Below are 26,685 nucleotides of genomic sequence, written 5' to 3' on the forward strand. Positions count from 1 at the left end.
CCGGGCCGTAGGCGGGGGAGCGGGGCTCAGGCAGCAGGCGCACGGGCGCCATGAGCGAGGCGGATGGGCTGCGGCAGCGCCGGCCCGTGCGGCCGCAGGTTGTCACGGACGATGCCCGGGTCCCGGAGGCCAAGGGCGGCAGGTAGGCCGGGCCCGGAGCGGGACCGTGACCCCGAGGCGGTGACAGCGGCGAGCGCCTCGTTTAGTCCCCGGGGGCCTCGCTTCACGGGAGGAAGCGGGCTCTCGCCGCGCGGTGCACCTGCGGCCCTTCGGTCATTGCCCGGCTCCCGGGCCCCCCTTCCCCCGGCCCTGCCGCACTTCCCCGTGGGGACGTCTGCGGAGCAGCCCGGGGCGCGCGGAGAGGGCCTCCGCACCTGCCCTTCTTGCCGCGCCTTCAGGAAGAACGGGGAGCCGAAGGGGCGTTTTTGGGCAGTTTTTGTGAGGGTCCAGGCTTGCACATTTTCCTGGTAGGGACGGAGATGCATAGGGACCTTCCGGAATTTAAATATACTTTGCTTTGTTAACTAAAAACTGAAGCATACGCCTATAAAATTCTTAAAGTTCTTCTCTTTACTTTATGCCCTGAGTGTCCTAACTTTGGATTTTTAGGAAGAACCAAGAGGCCCCACACAGACCAAGCTCAAAGTGTGGAACTGATTGACTTATATGTTGATAGAAGTATTGGGAATATTTCTTGGAGTGCCAGCGGGTGTGGTACATACTGAATGTGAGACAGCTTTTGCCGAGAGAGACCGAATTTATTCCCTGATGATAATGAGAGGAACACATTTGAAGGAGAGACATGGCAGAGAGGAGCGTTTGGGCTCTAGAAAGGAGATTCATGGAGAGTTTTCAATAATATGTCTCGGGGCCAGTGGAAAGGTTGGATATATGTTTCGTATATAGTCCTCACTGTAGGGTGATCAGCTATCCTGGTTTGCCCTGGACTTTGGGACGTGGGACTCTAAGTGCTGACCCTGGGCAAACCAGGACAGGTTGGACACCTTCTTGACTGTGGGTGTTGTGAAATCATCTGGTGATGACTTAGGAGCCTTTAGAGCACACATGATCGGACTGGCAGTGCTGTGCTCCAGAAACTGTGCCAACACCGAGTCTCTACACACTCATGCCCAGAAGACCAGGAAGCAGCCGGCCTGGGTCTGTCTGGAGGTGCAGGGCATAGAGTGCCTGACTGCACTCGTTCGATGGGCCCGACTCTCAGCTGGGCTCCCCCAGGCACTCCAGGCCCCAGGGCAGGGGGCAGAGTTAATTCAACTGTTTTTCAGTTTCTCTGGGGGTTTCTTCCTTAATAGTAGGGTTAATTGAATGTTCCAAAGTCCTCACCTGTTGCTGGTCTTTCCCTGGGTGCCTTTTGCACTGTGTTAATTTAAGACATTTTCTTGGCTTTCCTGTGTTTCCCTCTTTCTCTTCTTTGCTCTTCTTCTGTATCTTTTGTAACAGTCTCTTTCCTGTCACCCACCTTCTTTCGTATGTGTATATTGTAATTCTTTAGTTTTTTCTTATTTTTACCATGCAGTTCTTCTCTATTTTTCACTTCTTTTGTGGTGGTTTCTAGTAGTTTATCTGATTGTCACCTTGGATTACCTTAAAAGTTGAGAGTTCACCCTAAGACGGGAAAACGTTGTGTATAATGGGTGAAGTAAAGGAATCTGAAGGAACTAGAAACGTGATGATGATAGAGTAAACTTTAGACATGCTGAACAGAATAAAGGAAGCCTTGAAGGACATACTGTTCAGTTAACAGAAGCAGGACAATAGATTTCGGTGGACAGGACACTGAACGATACCTTGCTCAATCTCCTGACTCTTGGCATGAAAGGTGGCATTAGCTCTGTTTTCCTGGTGAGGTCGTTGAGGTCTCTGTGAGTCATGTGGTTTATGTAAAGTTACAGAGGAATGGAGTCACAAGTGACATGAAAATGAATGAAGGACAGAATTGGCCGCTGGACAGTGAGAAGCATTGAGAAGAGTTGTGTGTGACTCTCAGGTTCCAGGTATACTTGGCACCTTGGGTTCCAGTCTCCCCTGGATTTGGGCCTAACAGGTTTTCCATAAAAATCACAGGTCTTTTTTGATCTCACTGAATCTGTTGGTCAGGACTTCCGTCTGCGACTCAAGGCCCTGATGTCCTGTGTGCAGAAGTGGTTAGAGATGCCCTCTGCCGCATTTGGCTGGTGCCGCAACAGGATTTTGTAAGTCGTGGCTGAGCCGATGGTAGTTGTCAAATCCTCTTGCGTCACTGTGATCGCTCTCTTGCCTTAGAGACTGTAGGAAATTTCAGGGTGCAGGTGTAGAGGTTGGGGCAAACAAGTTGATTTCCCAGATGGCACCTGGGAGGGAAGTTGCTGACCTTCTGGGATGTGTCAACCCAGATTGGGAAGGAGAGTAGGATGGGCACGTGCAGCACTTTGTCGGTGAAAATGGTATGGATGAATGGAGGGTCCTTTATTTGAGTGGACGCAGGGCAGGTGTGCGGTGGGGGCAGCCGTGCAGGAGAGGCAGAACTGTGGCTGACTGTGCCAGCTCACAGGAGCTGACAGTGAGATGGGCCTGTCAAAGAGTTAATGAACCTTGGGCTAAAATAACCATGTGCCCAGAGCCTGGGTGGGAAGCCCTCCGACCTCACCCCCAGGACCTGTGCACCCAGCAGTTACAGGCTCAGTGCCCAGGGGAGTGCAGCTCTCGCCTGTGCCGAGAGCTCGTTGAGTCCTTTGTTTCCTCGGCTGCATGGCTCTGCTCAGTGGTTTCTCCTGAAGTTTCTGGGCAGAGCTCATGGGTTTCGAGCCCTCCCCACCCTCTGCCCGACCTGCTGTACTGTTCCCCTGTGTGCTTGTCACTCCCTGGTGGGCCGTGTTCACACCAGGATGCACGGAGGGCGGGAACTTGATGGGGCCTGGCATGCCTGCCGTGTGTGGAGGTGGTCATTAAATGCTCGTGGGCTCCCAGGTGGTGCTGTCTGATGTGGCAGCCACTTGGCCACATGTAGCTACTTAAGTCTAAATTAATTAAAATGAACCAAAATTAAAAATTCAGTCCCTTTTTGGTGTTACGTAGCGGGTTTGAGGGATGCTGGGGCTGATGAAGGAAAGTGATGTGACTGTGGGGTGGCAGCAGCCACGTGAGCTTCGTGGGTGACACTGACGGGTTTGCGTGTGGGGGAATCTCACGGGGGAGGGGATGAGAGAGGCTCCCGGGTCAAGGCGGGTGGTCAGAGAGCTCCAAGGGCAGGAGTGGGGTGGGAGTGGCGAGGCTGTTTTATCGATGGGTAATAGCTGTCTGGTGAGGTTTCACAGAGAATGCAAAGCAGGCAGGCTCTAAATGGCTAAAAATTTGTGTTTGGGCTATTTTTAAAGTAATTGGATATGTAAAGTTGGAGTCTGGCGCTGATGGGTCTTTTGAGCTAATGTGTCTCAGCCTGCAGTGAGGAAGTAAACAGCCTGGGGCTGAGCTGCTGTTTCTAAAACTTGACCCTGTGCAGAACTTTCCAAAGGGGCTGGCTGGCGGTCAGCCAGGGTGTTGATGGACTTCTTTCACTGGGGAGGGGTTTGAATCAGGTCAGCGGTGTCCGGCCGCACATCAGGCACAACTGGGGGGCTTGAACCTGCCAGACAGAATCTTGGGCCTTGTTTACAGCTGCCCCAGGGGAGGTGCCCCCTTCAGGAGCACTGGGCTGGGTGGCCTCCAAGTTCTTCTCCAGTTCTTTATACTCTGCTTGTAAGAGGGGGCTGGCTGGGTCCCCGGCAAGGATGGGCCGTGTGGACACAGGCCTTTGTCTCAGTTCCGGCCACCTTTCTAGCTGTATGCAGTTGCCTTCTGTCCCGGCTGGACTCCTCGTTTTCCCCGTCGTAGGAAGGGGCAACCAGGTCTTCAAGCACGCTGCCACAAGCTCTAAATCACATTCCTAAATTAAGATTTTCAAATGTACGCAACAGTGTAGAAAAGGAGAGTTAACAACATAGAGTCCGAGCTAGATGGGAAGGATCTGTTTTATATGGAATCGTGTTCAGCAAGGAAAAGGGAAAGGGGCTCTTTGGCCAGTGTCACCATTTTCGTTGGTGAGTTTGCACAAGGCAGCTTCCCCTGAGGAGCAGGGGCCGGGGGTAGGGGGATTACATCAGCCCCCTATGCAGGACGGCCCGTCCTTCTTTGTGGGGGCCCTGCGGAAGGAAGGGTTTGTGCGGTGCCGTGTGGCCCACTCTTTGGGACTCCACTTTTAAAGGAACCACAGGACCAGCCATTCCTTCCCTGCGCCCTTGCAGATGCCCTCTTGCTGTGCAGACACTGGCTGTGGCCATCACGCTGACAGACTGGGCACCGAGTGAGTGATGCATGTCCCAGCCTGTGGACGGGCGGTTTGCAGAGTTGGTCACTGACTTTGTTTACTTTCTTGACATCTTTGTTGAGATGTAATTCACATACCATCATTCTCCAGTTTAGAATGTCCAATTCAGGGGTTTTTAGTTTATTCAGAGAGATTTGCAACAGTCATCACAGTCTAAGTTAAGAATATTTTCATCACCGTTAACTTTTTTGGAGGTGAAATTCACATAAAATAAAGGGAACCACCTCAGAGTGTACAGTTCAGTGATGTTTAGTGTTGGGCAACCACCACTATGGTTTCAAAACTTTTCCTCATCCTATGAAACTCCTTGTTCCCATTAAATAATCACTCCCCGTCTCCCCTCCCACCAAGTGTCCGTTAGCAGACGAGCGGATAAACGTTGGTGGTGTTGAGCTGCGGAAGGCAGGAGGTGCTGACACGTGCTGCAGCTTGGATGAAGCCGGACACGTTGTGTTGAGTGCACGGAGTGGCTCACAGAGGTCACACCGGTAGCTCCATTTACCTGCAACGCCCAGAAGGGCAGACACAGTCAGCTTGTGCAGAGTGTTTCAAATGCTACTCCAGGCTCCAGGTCCAGGCGTCTCCTCCGGTCCTTGGCAGGTGGCGTTGCTAGCAGTGACTGTGGGCTTGGGGTCAGACCTGGCCCTCGGTCTCGTCCTTCTGGCAGTGGGCCGTGCGCCGGCCACCGTGCCCCATCCACTTCCCTCGTCCTGGAGCGGACGGTCCAGTTCCGCCTGGTCACCCTCCTGAGCACGTTGCATGGCACCTCTTGTTTTCACCGTCTTTGTCATCACACTTTTCGGGGCCCTTGCTCCTTGCCCCTCGCAGGCCTCTCAGGTCGTGCCCGCCTGCTGTTGTGTCTGGTGGTCAGTGCTGATCTGTGCCACGTGTGCACTGCATGCTCTCTGTTCTTGTACCCTTGACCACGTGAGTCAGTCACGACAGAAGAAGGCTGATGGGGTTTGGAGACCGGCCTGGGAGGGAGGGGTTGCCTGATTTTCCCTTCCTGGTCACCTGTCTTCTGCCAGGAGCCTGGCAACTCGGCGTTTCATCTGCTGGGGGTGCGTCCTCAACCCCATGTGAAAAGGGGGTTAGGAACAAAACTCGCTTTTTGGAGGTTATTAGAGGGAAAATAGGTGCAGTTTGGGATACTCATTAGCAGAAGGGAATGTCAAAGGTCAGCACTGTCCCCTGTGCATGAAGGTACAGGTGCACCTCAGTTCTGCTTGGAGGTGTCCCGGCTCATCAGGCACAGGCGTGCTGTCCCCCTCACTGTGGGATACAGTCAGCCCGGCTCTCTGCTGCTTTCCTCCAGGTCTGATCCTTGTCCTGGCATCCTCCTGAGGTCTCACCAGCAGTGCCTTCCATGTCCATGTTTCAGCTCACAGTCTGTTCTCACTTCGTCCTGAGCCTTTGCCAGCAGAGTCTTTAAGGTCCGTGTTTCTAACAACAGTCAGTTCGAGGAAATCTAGACCTTTTCTTTCCTGATCCTCACGATTCTTTCCTCCTCCACCTACAGCTCGATTCCAGAGCTACTTCCTCATTTTTAGGTATTCGTTATAGCAGCACCCCATTTCCAGGTAACAGATTTAGTTTAATCAGAAAACTGTATTAGGACTTCCATGGTGGCTCAGTGGTTAAGAATCCGCCTGCCAATGCAGGGGACATGGGTTCGAGCCGTGGTCCGGGAGGATCCCATATGCCACGGAGCAACTAAGCCGTGTGCCACAACTACTGAGCCTGCGCTCTAGAGCTGGTGAGCCGCAGCTGCTGAGCCTACATGCTACAACTACTGAGCCTGTGCTCCGTAACAAAGACAAGCCACAGCAACGAGAAGCCCGTGCACCACAATGAAGAGTAGCACCTGCTCTCCGCAACTAGAGAAAGCCCACGTGCAGCAACAAAGACCCAACGCAGCCAAAAATAAATAATAAAATAAAATAAATAAATTAAAAAAAAACTGTATTACTTTTCTGTGGCCGCCATGACAAGCAACCACACACTTAATGTAAACAACACAAATTGATTCTCTCACAGTTTCGGGCTCAGGAGTCATGCACAGTCTCACTTTGCTGAAACCAGGGTATCAGCAGGGCCACCACGTTCCTCCTGGCAGCTCTAAGGACAGTCTGTCCTCCTGTTTAGACTGGGGGCAGGATTCAGGCACTTCAGCATGCTGTCCATGTGTCTGCAGGGGGCACTCTGTCATTCTTTCATTTCCACCTACCCCCAGTAGAAGCAGAACGATTTGTTTTCTGCTTTACTTGCTTATTAAAATCATGAATGTTCAGAACTGGGTAGGACTTTGAGGTTACTCTGCTGCAAACCCCGAGTCACAGTGGGGAACCGTGGGCTTCGGGGTGCAACAGCTCACCTGAAGTGGCGTGGCTGTAGTTGGGACAGTTGGGGCTGGCGCCCAGGCCCCCACATTTCTGCATTCTTCATTGAAACCATCTTGTCAAAAGTCAAGTGAAACATTGCCCTCACGTCAAGTTGCTTTGTTAAGTGTGAGTCCTGATTTTTTTCAAGTCATCTTATTTTGATAGAAAAAGATTTTCCACTTTAGGAGCTCATGATTTTAATTTGCTTTAAGTTACTTTTGATTTCAGGTGTTCAGTGAATTTGAATACGCTGATGCAAGGGAACAGTGATCCTGGGCGGTTTATTTCTTAGCAGGAGGCTTCACGTGCTCCCTGGTCCATGGGTGAGTGAGGATGTGTGTGAAGATTGTTGGAGAGGAGTTTCAGTCCCCCATGGTCATTTGTCCACACGCTTCGCTAGAGGCCCCAGGGCACTGTCAGGTCTCCCCATGGCTTTCGCAGTGACGGCCTGGAGGTGTGATCTTGTAGGTTCTCTAACTGTCTGTATCTGTCAGGCTTCTCCCAGGCAGAAGAGCTGGGGTCACCTCTTGAGCTCTTAGAGGTGCGATGCCCAAAATGGTTGGGGTTGGATGCTCAGGACGTTCTGCTTCTGTTTCCTTCTTTTTTTTTTTTAATTAATTTTATGTATTTATTTATTTATTTTTGGCTGTGTTGGGTCTTTGTTGCTGCACATGGGCTTTCTCTAGTTGTGGCGAGGGAGGGCTGTTGCAGTGTGTGGGCTTCTCATTGCAGTGGCTTCTCTTGTTGCAGAGCACGGGCTCTAGGCGCGTGGGTTTTAGTAGTTGTAGCACGTGTCGTTGTGGCGCGTGGGCTCTAGAGCACAGGCTCAGTAGTTGTGGCGCATGGGCTTAGTTGCTCTGCGGCACGTGGGATCTTCCCGGACCGGGGCACGAACCCGCGTCCCCTGCATCGGCAGGCAGACTCTGAACCACTGCGCCACCACGTAAGCCCAGGCGGATTCTTAACCAGTGCACCACCAGGGAAGCCCTATTTCCTTCTTGAGTTTGTCTCTGAGCATTGCTTCTTTGAGTCCAGGCGGCCAGAGGTGGTGGCTGAGGGATGCTGTCTTCCCCGTGGATGAGGGTGGCTCCTTGCCTCAGCGCCACTGTCTCCTCTGTCACTTTGTGCCCATCAGTTCTTTGGGTTGCCCACTTTTAACCTCTGCTAGAGGATCCAAGATACAGCTTAGCAGACTACCTTGGAAATAACCGAGAAGAGTGTCCCACACGCTGAAAGGTTAACAAAAGAGCAAGGGCATGGAGTGCACAGTGCTGACCTTTAGTCACTGACATGGAGGTGGTGGCGGGCAGGCCAGGCGGGAGGGCTGCCCCTGCCCAGATGGCCGAGACTGCGGCCATTCTGCCTGAGCCCTGCCCAGTGCCTTCCTGTGCTTTGTCTCTGGCAGCTCCTTCAGTGGCAGAGTGTTCCGAGCCACCTTCCTGATGCTGGCTGTGTTCCTCACCGTCCCCCTGCTTGGTGCCATGATGCTGCTGGACTCTCCCATAGACCCACAGCCTCTCAGGTGAGCTGTTGCACAACTTGGGGGGCTGGGGCTGTTGCTTGACAAAATATAGTAAACAGGCTGAAATGACTTCTCGACTGATAAACCAACCTGCTCTGAAAGGTAAGTTATTATGGGAAATAGAGATCAGTGATTTCTTTAGTGCCTGTGTTTCATGTTAAGTTAGATGTTGTACAGTATTATCCATGTTACTGTTTCAAAAACAAAACTGTACAAAGCAAAATTAAAAACCAGAAAAATCCCAAACAAAAGAAGCTTAAATATTAGAGACGATTAACCTGAATTCATTTGAAGTGTCAAAAGCACACATAAATGAAGGTTAAGTTCAAGTTGCCTTCTTTACATTTTTTAAGTAACTGATGTTTTTTTTAATTGATAAGTGCTATTTGTTCAGCAGTCACAAACATGTTTGCTGGAATAAGGATTTATAAGTAGCTGATTTTTAGTAAACCTTGTAATTACTGTTCTATTTTTCCTAAGTTACCCTTTATCAGTGGGGATCTGTGGGTAATGCAGTCCGTTATAACTTGAAAAAATAGTGTACACCTCAGGGTCTTGTGAATGTATTCACATTTGTAATTACAGTCACGCAGAGCCAGGCTCCTCTTGGTATAATTATTTATGACATCAAGGGCTGTGCAGCCTGGTTCAGTAAGTTCCTGTTTCCCCTCAGAACCGCCCAGGGTGATGAGGCTGTCTGAAGTTTACTATGAGTGAGTTCATGTAAGACTTTAAAGCTTTAGATAAGAACCCTGGCTCAGTATAGAGAGAATCTAACAGGTACAACTGAATAACACGTTGGTGGTTTGTGAATGAGAGTTGAGGCTTCATGGTGGTGTGTTGGGCGTCCTCTCCAAGGGGCTCCCTCCTGCCGACCCCCTCACTGGGTAGAAGGATGCGGCTAAGCCTGCCCCAAATGCAAACTGCCTGGGCCTTTCTGGATAATCCAGTTGGCCAGGCAGGAGCATGAATTGTGTCCACAGCTGGGGATCAAAACCTGGGCTGGGGAGCTGGCCTTGGAGAGAGGAGGCAGTGGGGAGCAGGTGAGCATCCGGCATCTGAGGGGACAGGGAGGGTTAGAGCTTCCATGACCGAAGACCTGTGATCTCAGTAGAGGTCATTTATTGTGCAGAGTGGTGAAGCAATTCGGGGAAAGGAGGTGTGAAGTCCTGACAGCCTGGAGGGGAGCGAGGTCAGGAAGGTTTTGAGGTTGTGCAGAATGAGCCCTGTCTGTGGAGTAGATGTGCCGGGTGAGGAGAAACCCAGAGAAACCGGTGTGGCTGACGGGCCTCTCCTGGGCTCAGAGTTAGGGAATGACTGGCTCCCACATTGGGGCTGTGGGCCCCCAAAGCCGGAATGAAGGCAGAAGGCTGGCAGATGGTGAGAACGGGAACGATCTGCGGTTTGGGGAAAAGTGCTGATAACAGCAGCAAACAGGACTTTTGTAAAACTCCCTTCAGAGCAAAGTGAGCAAGGAAGGGGGAGACCCACTGACTAGGGTGAGCGGTGCAGTCTCAGTGCTGGTGGGGCTCAGCTGGCGGAGGTGTCCTGGGGGCTCTGTCTGCAGGGGATTCAGGAAAACAGAGGACAGACAGACCCAGAGGGCGCAAGACTAGGGGAGACCCTTCCAGGGTGGCTTGTTACGTAGTTGGTGGCAGTCCTTAGGGAGCAGAGTCAGTGGGAAGGCTGCCAGACTTGGCCAGATCCTGCTGTGCAGAGCAGCCTTCTTTTCTTTGTTAGGAAGATTGGGGACTAGTGGACACGACATAAGTGACATCCCGATTCCTGGAGGGTGTTGCTCAGTGTACGTCAGGATACATTTTGCATGTGGAGAGATGGGAGCCCAGTGGTGTGGTCACCTATGGTTGGCACGGGCGCAGGAAACTTGCATCAGCTTGGTGGTCCTCACTGCACAGGAGCGTCCGCTCATGGAACCAGAGGGGTTGGGTGGCTCAAAGGTTTCCTGAGCATCTCTGAGGACCCCAGTGTGTCTCCCTCCTGAAGGGGTCAGGGGGCATGGGACACTGTCTCTCTCCTTCCCCTGCAGATCTCCCGTGGGCCTTGCCTGAGTTTTATTTTTTGTGTTTCTATTTGCTCCTCACATCTCTGACCACCTGTAGCATTTTATTGCCACTATTTATTTATTATCTTTGAGTTTTACAGTTTCACTCTGCTAATAAAATGCATACTTTTGACAGTAATGGTAATAGCTTTCAGTTGCTAGAAGAATTACTATTCCTGTTGGTTTTTTAAATTATAGCCACAAAAATCTCTTCTTTAAAACACGTGTTTTTTTATGTTAAATTTTACAGTAACTGAAAAATATGGTTTAAATATGGCAGAAACAGTCCTATCCTTTTATGAAAAATAATGTTTCTGTTCCTTTCTGGATGGAAGCTGAGTCCTTCCACAAAGTGGTGGGTGGAGGCTGCGGTGACCACTGCTGAATTGGGGCCCATGGGCCGTGTCCTGGCCACATGCTTGTGAGACACATTCACAGCTCACAGTCGGGGGGGGCATTTCCTCAGCTCCACCTCAGAAGGAAGACTAAAGAGTGATCCTGATCGAATGGAACCATGGGGAGAAACAGGATAAAATTGGAAACTGAGCATAAGTGGTGACTGAAGTTAGGGGGAGTAGCACGAGTGAATAGGAGTTAACAATTAATGAGTTAATGCGAGTCCATGGACCTGGGCCGGCCCGAGGTGCTGGGCTGGGCCTCCTGGGCTGCTGTTCCCTGATGCTTCTGCGCCCAGCGGCGGGCCTGGGGGCCCTGTTTGTGTGTCCTTTGCATTTTCTCCTATGTTTCCTTGTTTCCCCGCGGAGATTACCCAGACTCCTTGGGGGCAGGGACAGCACGTGATACACTGACTAGTTTGATGCTGCAGCCATTCCCTGAGGACCTCCTGAGTGCAGGGAAACCGGCAGCGTCCACGTGGGCAGAGGGAGGTTGAGTCTCAGGGGAGGCTCCTCTGCCCCTGCTCTGTGTGCTCGTCTGTTGTTCCGTTTACACATGTACCTGCACCTGGGAGGTGTGACCTTCCCGGGCAGAGTTTGAACCCAGGTGTGTTGCAGGTCATGGTCCTGTTCTCCCCCTTTGGAAATAAAACTCCTTAGTTAACCCAAGAGTGTGTTTTTGAAAAGCAGGTAGAAAGCCATAATTGGGAGGCAGCAGATGGTGAAGCGGGGGGATTTAATTTGGGGGGAGTTGTGCTGTGTCTTGAGTAGGAGGCGGAAGGGAGTGAAGAGTTCTGCCTGGAGGGGGATGGGGGTGGAGAGTTCCCACATCACCCCCCCCCCCCGCCTTGGTTGTCCCACTCTGGTGGGCAAAGTGGGGGGGAAGTGGGAGCTCTCCTCCCTTCCTCCCTCCCTCCCACGGTACTCCCCGGGAGCCTCCTGGGTGCCAGGTGTTCAGGATACAACAGGGAAAAAACACAACAAATCCCTGATCTCGTGTGTTCTTGTGGGGACAGACAGTTGACATAGAGAAGTGAGAGCTGAAAAGTGTTGCCAACAAAGTCGAGTGGGGTGGGGTCTGTGCTTCTGGGGGCTGTGTTGGACGCTAAATTGGGCGGTGGGAGCAGGCTTCACTGAGAAGGTGATGGAGAGGAGGCAGCAGACTTAGGATGGGAAAGGCCTGGTGCTCTCAGGGACCAGCAGGGAGGCAGAGTGAGGGGAGGAGAGGAGGCTGTGGCCGGACTTCAGGGCGAGGAGCTCATGGAAGACCTTGGCTCCGGGGGAGAGGGCCCGTTGCAGGGGTTTGAGGGGCGGATGCCGTGATCTGACTGTGTTTCCTAAGGTGCAGGTGGGCTGCTGGGTTGCGAGCAGACTGTGGGGGACAAGGGAGGAGGTGGGGAGGGAAGATGGTGGCGTGGACCAGGCTGGCAGCAGAGGACCTGACTTGTACGGGTGGCATCAGCAAGAGTTGCTGACGGGTTGGGAGAAATGGCGTATTTGCCTGTGTGTGGAAAGGGGAGAGCTCCTGGGGCGGCTTCTTCGTGTGGGGAGGGGTCCAGGCCAGAGGGAGCTGGGGGGCCCCCGAGAGTGACAGGCGGGAGACAGGTGCGCGTGTGCAGACGCTGGGGCTGTGGCGCCAGGCCCAGCCATCTTCTGTCCCCTCTGGAGTGGGAGGTGAGGCTGTCACTGTGAAATGTCCACTCCGCTCCCTCCGTCTCAGCTGGACCCGGATGGCCTGGCAGCCCGGGGGAGAATAAAGGCCTGGGCGTGTGAACCGCACGGTGGAGCAGGTTGGATGGGTGGGCGGAGGCGCGGTGGCCTTGGGTGGCTGCTCCTGCGGAGTTCTTGCATCAGCCACGCTTACGTTCTCAGTTCTCTTCTGTGCTGTAACCTTTCCTGATATCCCAGGAAGTTCTTTTTCTTAACTTGTGCTTCTGGCAACTAAGGATGTTATTGGAACATGTGCTCTTTGTCAAAGAATGGGGAGTTATGCGTGTAGGTCCTTGTAGGTTCTCCGTAAATACTTTCTTCATGTACTTTTATAGACAAATCCCTATAATTGCGTTATTTTACAGCTTCAAAGAACCCCCGCTCTTGCTTGGTGTCCTGCAACCAAATACGAAGTTGCGACAGGCGGAAAGGCTTTTTGAAAATCAGCTTGTTGGGCCAGAGTCCATAGCACATATTGGGGGTAAGTAGACCCCTGGGACTTGGCGCTGTCTGTTGCCTGAGTGGGGTCCTGTGGGGGCAGCTCCGTGGGGAGCCCCGGGCAGCCTTCTTGGCTGCGGTCGTGCACGTGTTTGTCTACCAGATGCCCTGCGGGAACCTCTCACCTCTCCGAGTTGCAGGCCATTTTAGTGCTGGGTGATTTTGAGTTCATGTCTGTGAAGCATTTTATTCTGCTCAAACTGTTGGACCCTTTAAAGTGAAAGGAGAAAGGAAAAAATGTGGACAAACATTGGTGCTCAGTTCATTTATCACACTGGGTAGGTGTTACTTGATAGGACGTTCCTAGCACAGATTGTCTTTGTGTAGATTTCATTTTTGAAAAGAACAGGAACCATTCTCAATATTTCCACTTTTTTTCTAAAGCTCACTTTGGTGGGTACATTTAAGGGTAACCATCTGCTTCAAAGTTGCCCAAACCTAAGAACTGGAATAGGGTCTGGTTCTAATTCTTGAGTCTGTAGCAACCTGGAACAGGTCTTTTCTGTCTGTTAGAATGAGAGTTAAGCTCAGGAATAAAAAAATATAGTTAATGAAAAGTTTGCCGAGGGTTGAGATGTGAGGATTTCCCAGCCACTTCTTACCTCTGCTCACTGGCCGTCTTTCCAAAGCACGGTGGAACGGCTGTGGGCATGGGCGGCCAGTGTGCTTCTGTTTCCTTCCAAAGGCCTGTCAGGCCCACGCCTCCACCTCTGTTGCTGTGGACCAGCCCCTCTTTCCCAGCCCTACTGTTTGGCTGGCCCGAGGACTGAGTGTTTCTGCAGTTGGTGGCAAAGTCAGAATTGTTCAGGAGGGATGGGCACTTCGTGATAGAGCTTCATGTTTCTCTTAAAAAGATTTTGATGTTTATTAATTTCACAGATTTTGTGTTTTTGGTTAAAAAAACCCGGTATTGACATTTAAAACTGGAACTTTGAGGAGTTATAGTGATTTTTAAAAAAATCTCTCAGAGGATGCTTTTCTTGTCTTTTCTACTTGGCCTGATGCCTCATCTTGCTCTCTCATCACGCCTCCCTTTTCTCTCTTAAAGGAGCTGCTTGTCCTTTGGTGATATTTCTGGCTACCCGCTGCAGGTGTGAACCGCACAAAGGCCCTGGGGACCCACTGCTGCTGACAGTGGAGGGAGGCACTAGCCTCCAGAGTTGCCAATGAACATCCTTTAATTTTTTAAATAGACTATGTTTTAGAGCAGTTTTGGAGTCACAGCAAAATTGAGGGGAAGGTACAGAGATTTACCATATATGCCCTACCCCCTACTTTCCCCATTATTATTATTTTTTAAAATTTATTTTATTTGTTTATTTTTGGCTGCATCGGGTCTTCGGTTGCTGTGCGCGGGCTTTTCTCTAGTTGCGTTGAGCGGGGGCTACTCTTCGTGCGGATGTGGGCTTCTCATCCCAGTGGCTTCTCCTGTTGTGGAGCACGGGCTCTAGGCGTGGGGGCTTCAGTAGTTGTAGCATGCGGGCTCAGTAGTTGTGCCTCGCGGGCTCTAGAGCGCAGGCTCAAGTTGTGGTGCACGGGCTTAGTTGCTCCGCGGCATGTGGGATCTTCCTGGACCAGGGCTTGAACCTGTGTCCTGTGCATTGGCGGGCAGATTCTTAACCACTGTGCCACCAGGGAAGTCCCTTGCCCCATTATTAACATCTCCCATAAGATGGTACATTTGTTACAATTGATGACCCTCCATTGACACATCATCATCACCAGATTCCACAGTTCACATGAGGGTTCACTCTTGGTGTGTACGTTCTATGGGTTTGGACAAATGTTTAATGACATGCATCCATCATTATAGTATCATACAGAAAATTTTTACTGCCTCTCCAGAAATCCTCTGTGCTCCACCTCTTCATCCCTCTCTGCCCCCAGCCTCTGGCAACCACTGATCTGTTTCCTGTCTCTTTAGTTTTGCCTTTTCCAAATGTCTTAGAGTTAGAATTATACAGCATATAGTCTTTTCAGATTGACTTCTTTCACTTACTGATATGTATTTAAGGTTCCTCCATGTCTTTTCACGGCTTTATAGCTCATTCCTTTTTATTGCTGAATAATATTCTGTTGTCTGGATGTAGCGTAGTTTATTTTTCCATTCACCTACTGGAGGACATTTTGGTTGCATCCAAGGTTTGGAAATTATAAATAAACCTGCTGTAAACATCTGTGTGCAAATTATTTCGTGGACTTAAGTTTTCAGTTCATTTGGGCAAATACCAAAATAATTGCTGGATCGTATAATAAGAGTATGTTTAGTTTCATAAGAAACTGCCAAACTGTCTTCCAAGGTGGCTGTACCATTTTTCATTCCCCCCGAGCAGTGAATGAGCGTTCCTGTTGCTCCACATCCTCGCCAGCATTTGGTGTTGTCAGTGTTCTGGGTTTTGGCCATTTTAATAGGTGTGAAGTGGTATCTCATGGCTGTTTTAATTTGCAATTTCCTGCTGCCATATGATGTGGAGCATCTTTTCATATGCTTATTTGCCATCTGTATATCTTCTGTGGTGAGGTGTCTGTTTAAGTCTTTGGGATATTTTTTAAATTGGATTATTCGTTTTCTCATTGTTGAGTTTTAAGAGTTCTTCACATATGTTGAATACAAGTTCTTTATCAGATGCATCATTTGCAGATACTTTCTCCCAGTCTGTGTGGCTTGTCTTCTTATTCTCTAGATGGTGTCTTTCTCAGAGCAGAAGTTTTTAGTTTTAATGAAGTCCAGCTTATCAATTCTTTCTTTCATGGATCATGTCTTTGGTGTTATATTTAAAATGTCATCACCACACCCAAAGTCAACTAAGTTTTCTCCTTTTTTATCTTCTAGGAGTTTTGTAGTTTTGTGTTTTACTTGATCTAGGTCTGTGATCCATTTTGAGTTAATTTTTGTGAAGGGTGTAAGGTCTGTGTCTAGGTTCATCTTTTTGCAGGTGAATGTCCAGTTGTTCCAGCAACATTTGTTGAAGAGACCATCTATACCTCATTATATTGCCTTTGCTTCTTTGTTAGAGATGAGTTGTGAATCTGTTTCTGGGCTCTGTATTCTGTTACTTTGATCTATTTGTCTCTTCTTTTGCTATTACCACACTGCCTTCATTATTGTAGCTTTATAGTAAGCCTTGAAGTCAGGTAGTGTCAGTCCTCCAGCTTTTTGTCTTGGCTCTTCTGGATCTTTTGCTTCTCCATATAAGCATTAGAATCATTTGGTGGATATCTACAAAATAGCTGCTTGGGATTGCTTTGAATCTATAGATCAAGTTGGGAAGAACCTCTTGACAATGTTGAATCTTCCAATCCATGAACATGGAATATCTCTCCTTTTATTTAGTTCTTTGATTTCTGTTATCAGAGTTCCATGGTTTTCCTCATCTAGATCTTGTACATATTTTGTTATATTTAAACCAAATACTTCATTCTTTTGGAAGCTAGTGTAAATGGTATTCTGATTTTAATTTCAAATTTCACTTGTTCATTGCTGGTATGTAGGAAACTGATTGACTTTTGTATATTATCTTTGTATCCTGCAACCTTGCTATAATTGCTTATTAGTTCCAGGAGTTTTTTTGTTATTGTTGATCCTTTGGGATTTTCGACATAGACAATCATGTCATCTACAAGTGAAGATAGCTTTATTTCCTCCTTCCCAATAAGTATACCTTTTATGTCCTTTTCTGGTCTTATTGCTTTAGCTAGAACTTTCAGTCCAGTATTGTAAAGGAGTGATGAGAGCAGACATCCTTGCTTTGTTCCTGATTTTAGTGGGAAAGCGTCTAGTTTTCACCATTAAGTATCATGTTAACTGTAGATTTTTTGTAGATATTCTTTATCAAGTTGAGGAAGTTCCCCTCTACTCCTAATTTGCTAAAAGTTTTTATCATGAAATGAGTGTTGGGTTTTTGTCAATGCTTTTTCTGCATCTATTGATATGTTCATGTAGTTTTTCTTTACTCTGTTGATATTGTGGATTACTTAACCGATTTTCAAATGCTTAACTAGCCTCGCGTACTTGGGATAAATGCCACTTGGTTGGGGTGTATAATTCTTTTTATACATTGTTGGATTTGATTTGCTAATATTTTCTTGAGGATTTTTGCATCTTTGTACATGAGAGATGTTGGTCTGTAGTTTTCTTTTTTTTTAATTTATTTTAATTTACTTTTGGCTGCGTTGAGTCTTCGTTGCTGCGCGAGGGCTTTCTCTAGTTGCGGTGAGTGGGGGCTACTCTTCATTGCAGTGCACGGGCTTCTCATTGCGGTGGCTTCTCTTGTTGCGGAGCACGGGCTCTAGGTGTGCAGGCTTCAGTAGTTGTGGCACGCAGGCTCAATAGTTGTGGCTCGCGAGCTCTAGAGCACAGGCTCAGTAGTTGTGGTGCATGGGCTTAGTTGCTCCGCGGCATGTGGGATCTTCCTGGACCAGGGCTCGAACCTGTGTCCCCTGCATTGGCAGGCAGATTCTTAACCACTGCGCCACCAGGGAAGTCCGGTCTGTAGTTTTCTTGAAATGACTTTGTCTGGTTTTGGTATTAGGGTGATGCTGGCTTCATAGAATGAGTTAAGAAGTATTTCCTCTGCTTCTATTTTCTGGAAGAGATTATAGAAAATTGGTATCATTTCTTCCTTAAATGTTTAGTAGAATTCATCAGTGAACCCATCCCAGCCTGGTACTGTTTTGGAAGGTTATTAATTATTGATTCATTTCCTCAATAGATACAGACCTATTCAGATAGGTCTCTTTTCTTCTTGCGTGAGTTTTGGCAGATTGTGTCTTTCAAGGAATTGGACCATTTCATCTACATTATCAAATTTGTGAACATAGAGTTGTTCGTACTGTTCCTTTATTATCCTTTTAATGTCCATGGGGTCTATAGTGATGTTCCCGCTTTCATTTCTGATATTGGTAATTTCTATCTTTTCTCTTCTTTGTTAGCCTGGCTAGGGGATTATTTATTGGATTGGCCAAAAAGTGCATTTGGGTTTTCCGTAGCATCTTACGGAAAAACCCAAACAAACTTTTGGGCCAACCCAGTATTTTATTGATCTTTTCAAAGAACCAGCTTTTGTTTTGGTGATTTTTCTCTATTGATTTCCTGTTGTCAATTTCATTGATATCTGCTCTAATTTTTATTATTTGTTTCTTCTGCTTACCTGGGGTTTCATTTGCTCTTCTTTTTCTAGTTTCCTGAGATGGAAACTTAGATGATTGATTTTAGGTCTTTTTTCTTTTCTAATATATGCCTTTGATGCTACAACTTTCTTTCTAAGCACTGATTTCTCTGCAGCCAGAAAATTTTTATAAGTTGTATTTTCATTTTAATTTAGTTCAAAATGTTTTCTAATTTCTCTTGAGGTTTCTTCTTTGAATTATGTGTTATTTAGAAGTGCATGTTGTTTAATCTCCAAGTATTTTGTGATTTTCCAGCTCTCTTTCTGTTATTGATTTCTAGTTTAATTTCATTTTGGTCTGAGAGCAGATGTTGTATGATTTTTATTCTTTTAAATTTGTTAAGGTGTGTGTTGTGGCCCAGAATATGGTCTGTCTTGGTGAATGTTCCATGTGAACTTGAGAAAAATATATATTCTGCTGTTGTTTGGATGAGGTAGTTGATATCCAGTTAATCAGTGATGCTGTTGAGTTCAACTGTGTCTTTACTAATTTTCTGTCTGCAGGATCTTTCCATTTCTTTTTTATTTTTTTTATATCGAAGTATAGTTGATTTTCAATGTTGTGTTAATTTCTGCTGTACAGCAAAGTGACTCATTTACACATATGTGTACGTTCTTTTTCATTATGGGTTATCCCAGGACATTGAATATAGTTCCCTGTGCTGTACAGTCAGACCTTGTTGTCCATCAGTATCTGTCCATTTCTGAGAGAGGTGTGCTGAGGTCTCCTCCCCTAATCATGGATTCATCTGCTTCCTTGCAGTTCTGTCAGTTTTGCCTCATGTATTTTGATGATTGTTCTTAGGCACATACATGTTAAGGACTGTTATGTCTTCTCTACAGTTGACCCTTCGTCGTTACGTGGAGGCCTTCTTTATCCCTGATTGTGTTCCTAGGTCTGCAGCTGCTCGGAGATTAGTAGAACTACTCCAGCTTTCTTTGATTAGTGTTAGTGTAGTATATCTTTCTCTGCCCTTTCATTTTTACTCTATGTGTGTCTGTATATCTAAAGAGGGTTTCTTGTAGACTGCATATAGTTGGGTCTTGTTTTTTGATACACTCTGACAGTCTCTGTTTTTTAATTGGGGTTTTTATACCATTGATGTTGAAAATGATAATTGATATACAGTTGACCCTTGAACAAGTCGGGTTTGAACTGCGTGGGTCCACTTGCACGTGGGTTTTTTTCCGGTAAATACATTCTACAGCACTACTTGGTCCGCAGTTGCTTAAATCCGCGGGTGCAGAACCTTGCGATGCAGAGCCTGGAGGATGTGAGGGCTGACCATAAAGTTGTGCACAGGCTTTCGACAGTGCACAGGGTGACAGTTGACACCCCTAACTCCCAGGTTGTTCAAGGGTTAACTGTAGTTGGATTTCTGTTTCCCATATTTGTTACTGTTTTCTGTTCATTGCCTTTGTTTTTTTATTTCTTATTTTCTCTTCCACTCTCCTTCTGACTTTGTAGTTTCAGCTGAACATTTATGATTCTATTTTCTCTCCTTTCTTCGCATATCAGTTATACTTATTTTAAAAACTTTTTTTAGTGGTTGCCCTAGAGTTTGCAATATACATTTAAAAATATGGAGCATTTCATGAATTTGCACATCATCTTTGTGGTTCCAGTTCTAGTGTATGTGCTGCTGAAGTGAGCACTTAATTTTACACCGAGGGCCTTCCTAGCAGTTCTTCCCCTTTGGTTGGGTGTAATCGGCTTCAGCAGCAGACACTGACATGAAGCAGACGTGAACAGCCCCGAGTGCTGAGCGTCAGCCCGAGGGTCCCCGCTTCTTTGAGGGTAGAAAATCCCGTTTTTATCCCTGACTGGTGTCTGCTGTGCCCTGGATCCAGCCTCGGGGTCACAGCCACGCTGTCTGAGGCCCCCGTGGGGTTTATCGCTGCACGTGTTAAGACTTTTGTCCCCAGACACCACTTGCCTTCATCTTCAAAACTGCCGTTTCCTCTCTGGAGATAAAAAGCACAGACTGGCCGCCTCTGTTGTAGAAGGTTGTGAGAGCACAGTTTTTAGGCTAACCCAGTAATACCCTTATTCCCTCCTGTCTTTAAACAGATGTAATGTTCACTGGTACAGCAGATGGTCAAATCGTAAAACTTGAAAACGGTGAAGTAGAGACCATCGCCCGGTTTGGCTCAGGCCCATGCAGTAAGTCAGTGACCCCTGACGTGTGTCTCTTCCAGGCACCCAGGAGGGTGCCAGGAGGAGCTGTCTTCCCCAGAAGTCGGGTCCTTGGAGGAGGAGAGCCTGACGGCCCAGCTAGAGGCTGCCTGGGCTCCTCATTTGCCACCTGTGCTTGCAGTTTCCCATCCAGCTGTGGCCGTGGCCTTGCCGGGCCCCCACACCCCAGAGCTGCTGCAGGAGGTGCTGGGCTTTGTTCCTCACGTGCTGGAGCGCATTCCTGTACTAGCCCCCTCAGGAACCTCAGCCCTGCATCCAGAGTGAAATACCCTTAGGTCGCTCAGCTTTTAGAAACTCACTGTTTAAAAACTGGTAGCTCCCAGACTTATTTTTTTAAGAGCTAGAATGTTTTTCTAAAAATGATGCATTTTTATGGTGAAATGCAAACAACGCAGAGAAGAAAGTAAAAATCACCTCAGAGTCTTCTCAGATGTAACTGTTAACAATTTAATGAATAACTTTTCCGATTTCTTTCTGTTCATGGATACTCACACCCACACATGGTTTTACGTGATGGAATCATACTCTACATTTGGGTATTTAACCTGCTTTTTCCCACTCCGTATTTTGCCTGTAAGTGCCTCTGCAGTAAGTGCCCTGCAGTATACACCTTGAGGAGCACACCCTGCGGTGAGCACCCTATAGTAAGCACTCTGCGGTAAGTGCCCTGCAGTGAGTGCCCGGCAATAAATACGCTCCGCCACGGGTTTAAAAAGAGTATAGGTAGTAGAACAGGAGAGTGGATCTCAGCAGTAAAACAGGAGCTTTCCCTTCATGACGGGAGGAGGGACGCTGCCATGTCCCTGGATGGGCACAGCATTCAGGTCCAGCTGTTGGGCCTAAATCCGACTCCTGAGGTTCTGGGGGATTTGGGAGTGGGGCCTGTGTCTGCTGACGTCCCTGAGTTAACTGTTTGAGTCTCAGGATGCTGATGTGAACTTGATTCTTGAGTATCAGTTGCTGTGCTTATGTCCACATCCAGATTCTCGGGTGGTCCCTCTAGACATGCTGGACAATTGTCCTAAGCTCTAGGGGGGCTGGAACATGGGGGGCCGAGTCTGTCTCTGAAGCCATGGTCTGTTTTGTTCTCTACAGCATGATGCAGGTTTAGGACGGGGTGGAGGAGGTGTTTGGACACTGAGGGGCCACGAATCTTGGACCAGCCACTGATTCCTGTCTGTTTCCCTAGAAACCCGAGATGATGAGCCTGCTTGTGGGAGACCCCTGGGCATCCGGGCCGGGCCCAATGGGACCCTTTTTGTGGCTGATGCATACAAAGGGCTATTTGAAGTAAATCCCTGGAAACGTAAGTGACAGTAACTTGTTTCCTTCTATGATGATTGCTGATCTTTTAAACAGTATGTGCATTTATTTATAAATGGATTTAGTAGAATTTGTTCAGTACAGTCTACTGGAGACCCTGATGTTTTTCTTATTCACTGAATGGAACTGAAAATATTACCTGCAGATACCAGCCAGTATTCACACCGTGTGGCTCCTCACTTATGCCTGCTTCTGGCCCATTCCCTCCTTTCCCCTGGCCTTTGTGTTTGAGCCACAGGATCTCAGAAGGACTCATGTTGAGGATGTTAGGCTCCTCTTCCTATCTTTACTTCTCTGTATTTCTCTGCATCTGGTCTTGCTGTTTGTTTTCTGCCTCTCTGTCTTTTCCTTCCTCCAGTTCCTTCTCCTCTTTCTCTCCCCTGACTGAGCACGATGTCACCTCGATCAGTGCCACAGTATTGCTGTGTGTGCTTCAGCGGGAGGTTCATGCTGAGGGAGGAGTTGCCATCGTGGGTGGTGCACCGGGCCCCTGGGCGGCCCCCGCTCTGCTGGGTGCTGGCTGTGTGAGAGTTACTCAGCCTCTCTGTGCCTGCTTTCCTCACCCACGGGGCAGGGATGACGGGAGTGCCTGCCTTGCGCGATAGTTGTGGGGGGTTTAAATGGGATTATATGTGGGAAGCGCTGAGCGCTCCTTGAACGTTTGTGCTACAATCTAAAAAGATTTACTGTGATTCCTGCCTTTTAAATTTAAAAGCAGATGAGGTGAACTTTCTGTATTTCTCTCAAGCAGACAAATAGAAAATTGCCTTTTTAACCTAAGATTCTTACCAGATTTTTAAGTCAGTTGGTCTTGATAAAAGGAGTTCCTCATCCTTAGAGGGGGGATTCTGCCTTTAGTGGAGCTGGTCTAAAAAAATTCATCACCTAATAGAAAGAAAGGAAAACACTGAGTTTTACTGTAAGAAGGAATAAATCTTCTGTCAGGACACGGAGAAGCTCATTTAGTTTTTCCTTGTAAATCAGTTAGGCCGATTGATATTTTGAAATTATTGAGTTACACGTTCTTAGAATACAAGCAAGTCTCTCCCCTTCTTTCTTTCTTCCCTTCTTTCCTTTTCTTCCTCCCCCCGCCTTGCCTCAGGTGAAGTAAAACTGCTGCTGTCCTCCGAGACACCCATTGAGGGGAGGAAAATGTCCTTCGTGAATGATCTTACAGTAACTCGGGACGGGAGGAAGATTTATTTTACGGATTCTAGCAGCAAATGGCAAAGACGAGATTATCTGCTGCTGGTGATGGAGGGGACAGATGATGGTCGGTGAGTGTTCCTTCTGGATCTTCTCCTCAGGGAGGCTGTAGACAGGCAGGGTGACTTCGCAGAGCTTATTACATCCAGGAATTGTTGGGGTGTTTCTGAGCATAGTACTCAGCTTTTAAGGGAGGATCTTACTGTCTCCTGGAAACAGGTGACGGACACAATGAAACAGCGAGATGTTCTCACTTTCTTCTTTGGAGAAATGAAGGTAGAATGGCCAGGCTGTCTGAGGGTGTGGTCTTGCAGCGGGGGGAGACCTCACAGGCGACCTCTGAAGGGGACTCCTGTGAGGCTGCAGCCACGGTGGCCCTCCCTGGTGCTGAACCAGTGCTCAGGTCAGCGAGAGAGCTGACTGTGGGCTTGTCTGGAGGAGGGTGCCTGAGGGCCCAGACCGGGAGCAGGGCTCTAGCCCAGCAGGGGCCCCCAGACACCCCGTGTGACCTCCGCTGTTGGCGCCCACAGCCTGCTGGAGTACGATACCGAGACCAAGGAGGTGAAGGTTTTGCTGGACCACTTGCGGTTTCCCAACGGGGTACAGCTCTCACCTGCGGAGGACTTTGTCCTGGTGGCGGAATTGACCATGGCGAGGATCAGGAGGTGCGTGAGCTGATGTCAAGTCCACCGAGCTCTGGGCCGGGCGGCTGTGAGGTGTCAGCTGCAGAGCCTGGGACGCAGCGGGTGCCTGTCCTGTGTGATGAGAGAGTCATCTTCCCTCTCCCTTCCTCAGCCTTCTTGCGCGTCATGGGCTGGGAGAGTCTTGATGGAATGCTGGCTGCGATCCCGGCCCTTTTCCCTGCTGGTGGGCCTGGTCCGGCCCTGCTTCCCGTACCTGCTTCTTGCTGGGTGGGCCCAGGGCTCTGAGGGCTTCTTGGAGCAGACGTGCCATCGTTCGTGATGGACGGGTTTACAGTTGTATCCATTCGGCTATTGGGACCAAGACCAATTTGATGCTTGGCTAAAATTTTTCCTTCAGTTGGGGGGCTGCCACTCATTGCCTGCTTGGGCGAATTTTTCAGGTTCTACGTGTCTGGCCTGATGAAGGGAGGGGCCGACCTGTTTGTGGAGAACTTGCCTGGATTCCCAGACAACATCCGAGCCAGCAGCTCCGGGGGTTACTGGGTCGGCATGTCGACCGTTCGCTCCAATCCTGGGTTTTCCATGTTGGATTTCTTATCCGAGAGACCGTATCTTAAAAGAATGATTTTTAAGGTAACTATGAGAACTATTGATTTCAAAAAACAAAATGAAAATGCGTCTAATTATGGGTTTTTTGACCTTTATGGAAGCTCTGAAAATTCTAGTTCTGCTTATAGTATTTGGTGCTTTTAATGACTTCTTTAAAACATATTTTATTCTTTGCCTTGTAACGTAAATGTAAACATTTGAGCCCTCTGAGTTTTTTCTCTTGGTTTCCTTGTCTGGGTATTTTTATCGTCACCCTCCCCGTTGTGACCTGTTGGGGCCTCTAGCCCTGCCTGTCCCTCTTGCTCTCCGCTCTCCCTGAGACCCCATCCTCAGCAAACTCAGCTCTTCCTTGAGTGGTTGCAGGTGCCCCTTCCTCCCGCCCCGCTTCCTCCTGCCTCCTCGGAGCCTCATCACCCCCTTCATGGGATTTCGCCCATGTCCTTAGTTGCAAATACTAACCTGTTTGAGACTTAAGGTCCTGGAAGGTGTGGGCAGCAGTTGCTGAGTCTGTGCGGCACGTAGCCCTGCCGAGGGCTGTGGGCACCTTCTCAGTGAGGCTGGCCCACGGCCTTCAGTGTTGTTCCGAGTTCGGCAGTGTTGTTCACTGTTCAGAAATGACGCATCGTCAGCTGCAGAGTTATATCTGTTCGCTGGGGCCTGGAGGGGGCAGAATGGCAGTGTGCAAGGAGAAGGGTCTTGAGGAAGGCCTGACCAGCTGTGGGGCCCTGGGCAGGGGATGTGGGCTCTCTGCCTCAGTTTCTCCATCTGTCAAGTGGGAAGAATAATAGCGCTTCCTTAGGTGATGAAAAATTTAATGAGAAAATGCAGGTGATGCCCTTAGCTGAGTATAGTGAGTGCTTGAAGCTGGTACCCATCAGAGGATGTGCTCTGTCCGTGGTGATCGCATCTCTCCCCTGGTTGATAGGCTGCATCTCTGCACCATCAGAGCAGGTGCTTTTTCTGTTGAGTTCTCTCCGTTATCCTCAGCGCCTAGAACAGTGTCTGCATCAGGAGCCAAGACCGTGTGTGAGAAAGGGCCAGCGGGGTGGGTGTGTTCCCGGACATGGGCGTCCTGGGCAGGAGTGGCCCGGCGTCGTCATGTGGCTGCGAGATAGATGGTGGGTCTGGGGCAGGTGGGAGGTGGGAGGTGGGAGAGGACCACAGGCCTTGCAGACTTGAAAAGGAGGTTAGATTTTCTTCAGAATGTTGTTGAAGTCTTTGAGGATTTTCTTTTTTTAGTTTTGAGGCAACATCAGACCTAAAAAGTAGCAGGAAGGGAAGAGAGGATGTATTTCCCTCAGCTGTTTGCAGGCAGGTGGCTGACCTGTCGCCCCCGGATGCTCCAAGTGCTGTTCCTATAGCAGGGATGACCCCCTTGGGATAGGATGTCCCGCGGATACGGGTGACCCTCCGGTGCACAGACCCAGCTCAGGCTCGCCAGTGGCTCAGGGGTGTCCTTTGTAATGGGACTGTGCCCAGGATCGGGCTGGCTTAGTCGCCACCTCTCCTTGTCCCCTTCAGCCTGGAGCGGCTCCCAGACCTGACCTTCAGGATCCCAGGTCAGCTCTGCTGCAGAATGTCCCTGCCTCGGGCTGCCTGGTGTTTCTCACGGTCAGGTTCAGGCTGTGCCTCTCCGGTGCCCTCAGCGTGACCTGTCGGGAGGTGCGTGGTGTCCACTTGTCCCTGCAGTGCCCGTCACCTCATCCAGTGGTGGCTGCCGGGTTTCCACTGTGAAGTTACTCTTTATCATTTGTAATTAATAAGTATTTTGTGGGGATAGTTAGTAAGTGTCATTATGGTCTCGGGGTTGATGGTTTTATCAGTGATTATGATCTGTTAACCATCGTTGCTTACTTTGACGCTCACACTGTCCGGCTGTGGCCAGTGGGAGCCCCTTCCGTATGGCCCCTTGACCTTTGCATGTGTCCCAGTCGTTCTTGGAGTAGTTCCTGCTTCCTGGCCCCGCACATTGTTCAGGCTCCTCTTGTTCTTTCCCTGCCCGGCTCTGGGATCAGCCGTTTGTCAGGGAGCCCAGCTTCTCCTAGAGGGGACAGGTGCTAAGTGTGCTTACTGACGGGGGGTCGCTGCTCCCAGGCCCTCGTGACAGAGCTGGGGATGTATGCACACGTGTTCGTGCACAGACCCTCACACCTACATTTATGTGTCTTCATCTGTTTCTTTAAATTGAAAACCGTAAGTAAGGCTATATCTCTGCTTCCGGTCCCATACCACAGGATTTATGCCAGTTTTCTTACCGTCTGTTTGTACTTCCCTTCTCTAAGGTGAGAAACCCGGGTCTCATGCTCCTTCATACCTATGGGATCAGATTCCCCAGTTGCCCCTGTCTGTAGCCATTGTCCCCTGTCACGTGGCCTCAGCTGTCATGTGGCTCGGCTGTCATGTGGCCCCAGCATCACATGGCCCTGGCTAGGGCTCTAGCACCCATGCCAGCCCTTTTCCCTCCTCCCAGCCGTGTGCAGGGGCCTTACCTCTTAAGGGCTCATGGCCTGTGCCAGGTCACCCTGCTGCAGGACACCATCTCCCCTGCTTGGGCCCTGACACCCTGCTTGGAGCCATGGCCCTCTCTCTTCTCCAGCGTGGACTCTC

At 49.0% G+C, this 26,685-nt stretch overlaps 1 protein-coding gene across 1 annotated transcript in view; it reads left to right on the forward strand.

Moving 5' to 3' along the window:
• APMAP (adipocyte plasma membrane associated protein) overlaps positions 1 to 26,685 on the forward strand; it is a 28,037-nt gene continuing 1,352 nt past the window's right edge. The window contains exons 1-8 of the mRNA XM_029219362.1: positions 1 to 142; positions 8,150 to 8,266; positions 12,799 to 12,914; positions 20,171 to 20,263; positions 21,486 to 21,602; positions 22,722 to 22,896; positions 23,356 to 23,490; positions 23,910 to 24,102. Of these exons, the coding sequence (XP_029075195.1) occupies positions 51 to 142; positions 8,150 to 8,266; positions 12,799 to 12,914; positions 20,171 to 20,263; positions 21,486 to 21,602; positions 22,722 to 22,896; positions 23,356 to 23,490; positions 23,910 to 24,102 (1,038 nt within the window). The 5' untranslated portion in view covers positions 1 to 50. The remainder of the gene's footprint in view (positions 143 to 8,149; positions 8,267 to 12,798; positions 12,915 to 20,170; positions 20,264 to 21,485; positions 21,603 to 22,721; positions 22,897 to 23,355; positions 23,491 to 23,909; positions 24,103 to 26,685) is intronic.

The sequence above is a fragment of the Monodon monoceros genome, unplaced genomic scaffold (assembly GCF_005190385.1).
Source record: "Monodon monoceros isolate NGI ecotype Baffin Bay Population unplaced genomic scaffold, NGI_Narwhal_1 Super_Scaffold_13, whole genome shotgun sequence".
In the NCBI taxonomy this organism is placed as follows: Eukaryota; Metazoa; Chordata; class Mammalia; order Artiodactyla; family Monodontidae; genus Monodon; species Monodon monoceros.